The sequence below is a fragment of the Plasmodium cynomolgi genome (assembly GCF_000321355.1).
Source record: "Plasmodium cynomolgi strain B DNA, scaffold: 1283, whole genome shotgun sequence".
NCBI lineage: Eukaryota > Apicomplexa > Aconoidasida > Haemosporida > Plasmodiidae > Plasmodium > Plasmodium cynomolgi.
The window spans coordinates 1-1,204 of record NW_004193233.1 but is presented as its reverse complement, the minus strand read 5'-3'; the positions used below and the strand labels follow the sequence as shown (position 1 = coordinate 1,204).

Below are 1,204 nucleotides of genomic sequence, written 5' to 3'. Positions count from 1 at the left end.
TTCATAATCTACTTTTTTTTCGGAACGATATTTCTCATAATTTTCTTTAAACCTTTTTACTGCAAGACAGGTAGAGTCAATGCTCCCCCCAACCTTACAATCTTTAGGGTAATTATTAGGCATAGATCTATATGAATCTAAGAATGGTTTGATAAATCTTTTACAAGAGCATATATCAGAAGCACATTTTTCGTTTAATATTTTTTTAGTAACATCAATATTATTATTAAATATTTTTAACATTACTGATTCTTCTTGCTCGCGCAAGCCATCATTTAACATGTATGAAGAACAGTCAAGGAAATCGTTGTTCCTTTCTCTTATTATATTATTTGATTTAGCTAATATATTGTAAATAATATCATAAGAAATACTATGTACCTTCATTTTATAATATAACCAATAGTATATATAGTAACAGTCAATATAATCTTCGTCCCTTGGTATAGATCTATTTTTTGCCTCCTTCAAATTTCTTAAAAGTTTTGTGCAAATAATTATTTGTTCTATTACAGAGGTAAGGTCAGAATGAACAACATTGCTATTGCATAATGGTAAAAATCTTTGTACATCCTCATTATTCACATTATCATCAAATTTATACTTATTCCAAATATCTTCTAAAAAGGGATCCTTAATATAAAATTTAAAAATATGTAAAGTATATGATATGTTTAACGAAAACAAATTTCATACAACAAAAAAATTAATAATATAATAACATATAATATGCTATATGTAATTATTTTTGCATATTAATAACAAACATACATTCTTCATTTTTGAATCTTCCATTGAATTGAAGTAATGAATGATATAACAATTAGTAAAATAAGTAATCGTAGATATATTTATTCATAAAAAGTAATTAGCAAAAAATCACGTATACTGATGTTTTATGAAAAATAAATTTAATATAAATCTACACATTAATATGTAAATATTCCCTAGTCATTTTAAGCGTTTATTTCATGACAGAACAATTTTTGTAATGTATTAAAAAAATAAATTATATATTATTAAGTAGTATATTGTTTAACATTATATATGAAAGGAATTGATTATTGCGTCTATATAATTATATCGTATTATTTCAATTATATTATAATATACGGAAAATATAATATCATTATGTAATTTCTATATATCTTTTCACGTATTATTTAATATATAAACATAAACGTTTACAATAAATAAAAATTAT

General features: G+C 22.3%; 1 protein-coding gene across 1 annotated transcript; it reads right to left on the bottom strand.

Moving 5' to 3' along the window:
• Positions 1 to 12: 12 nt before the first annotated feature.
• Positions 13 to 633, bottom strand: PCYB_007390 (hypothetical protein; the record flags this gene model as incomplete). The annotated part of the gene is made up of 1 exon (XM_004228169.1): positions 13 to 633. A coding segment is annotated over one exon (621 nt), but the record flags the coding sequence as incomplete, so codon positions are not given.
• Positions 634 to 1,204: the final 571 nt, after the last annotated feature.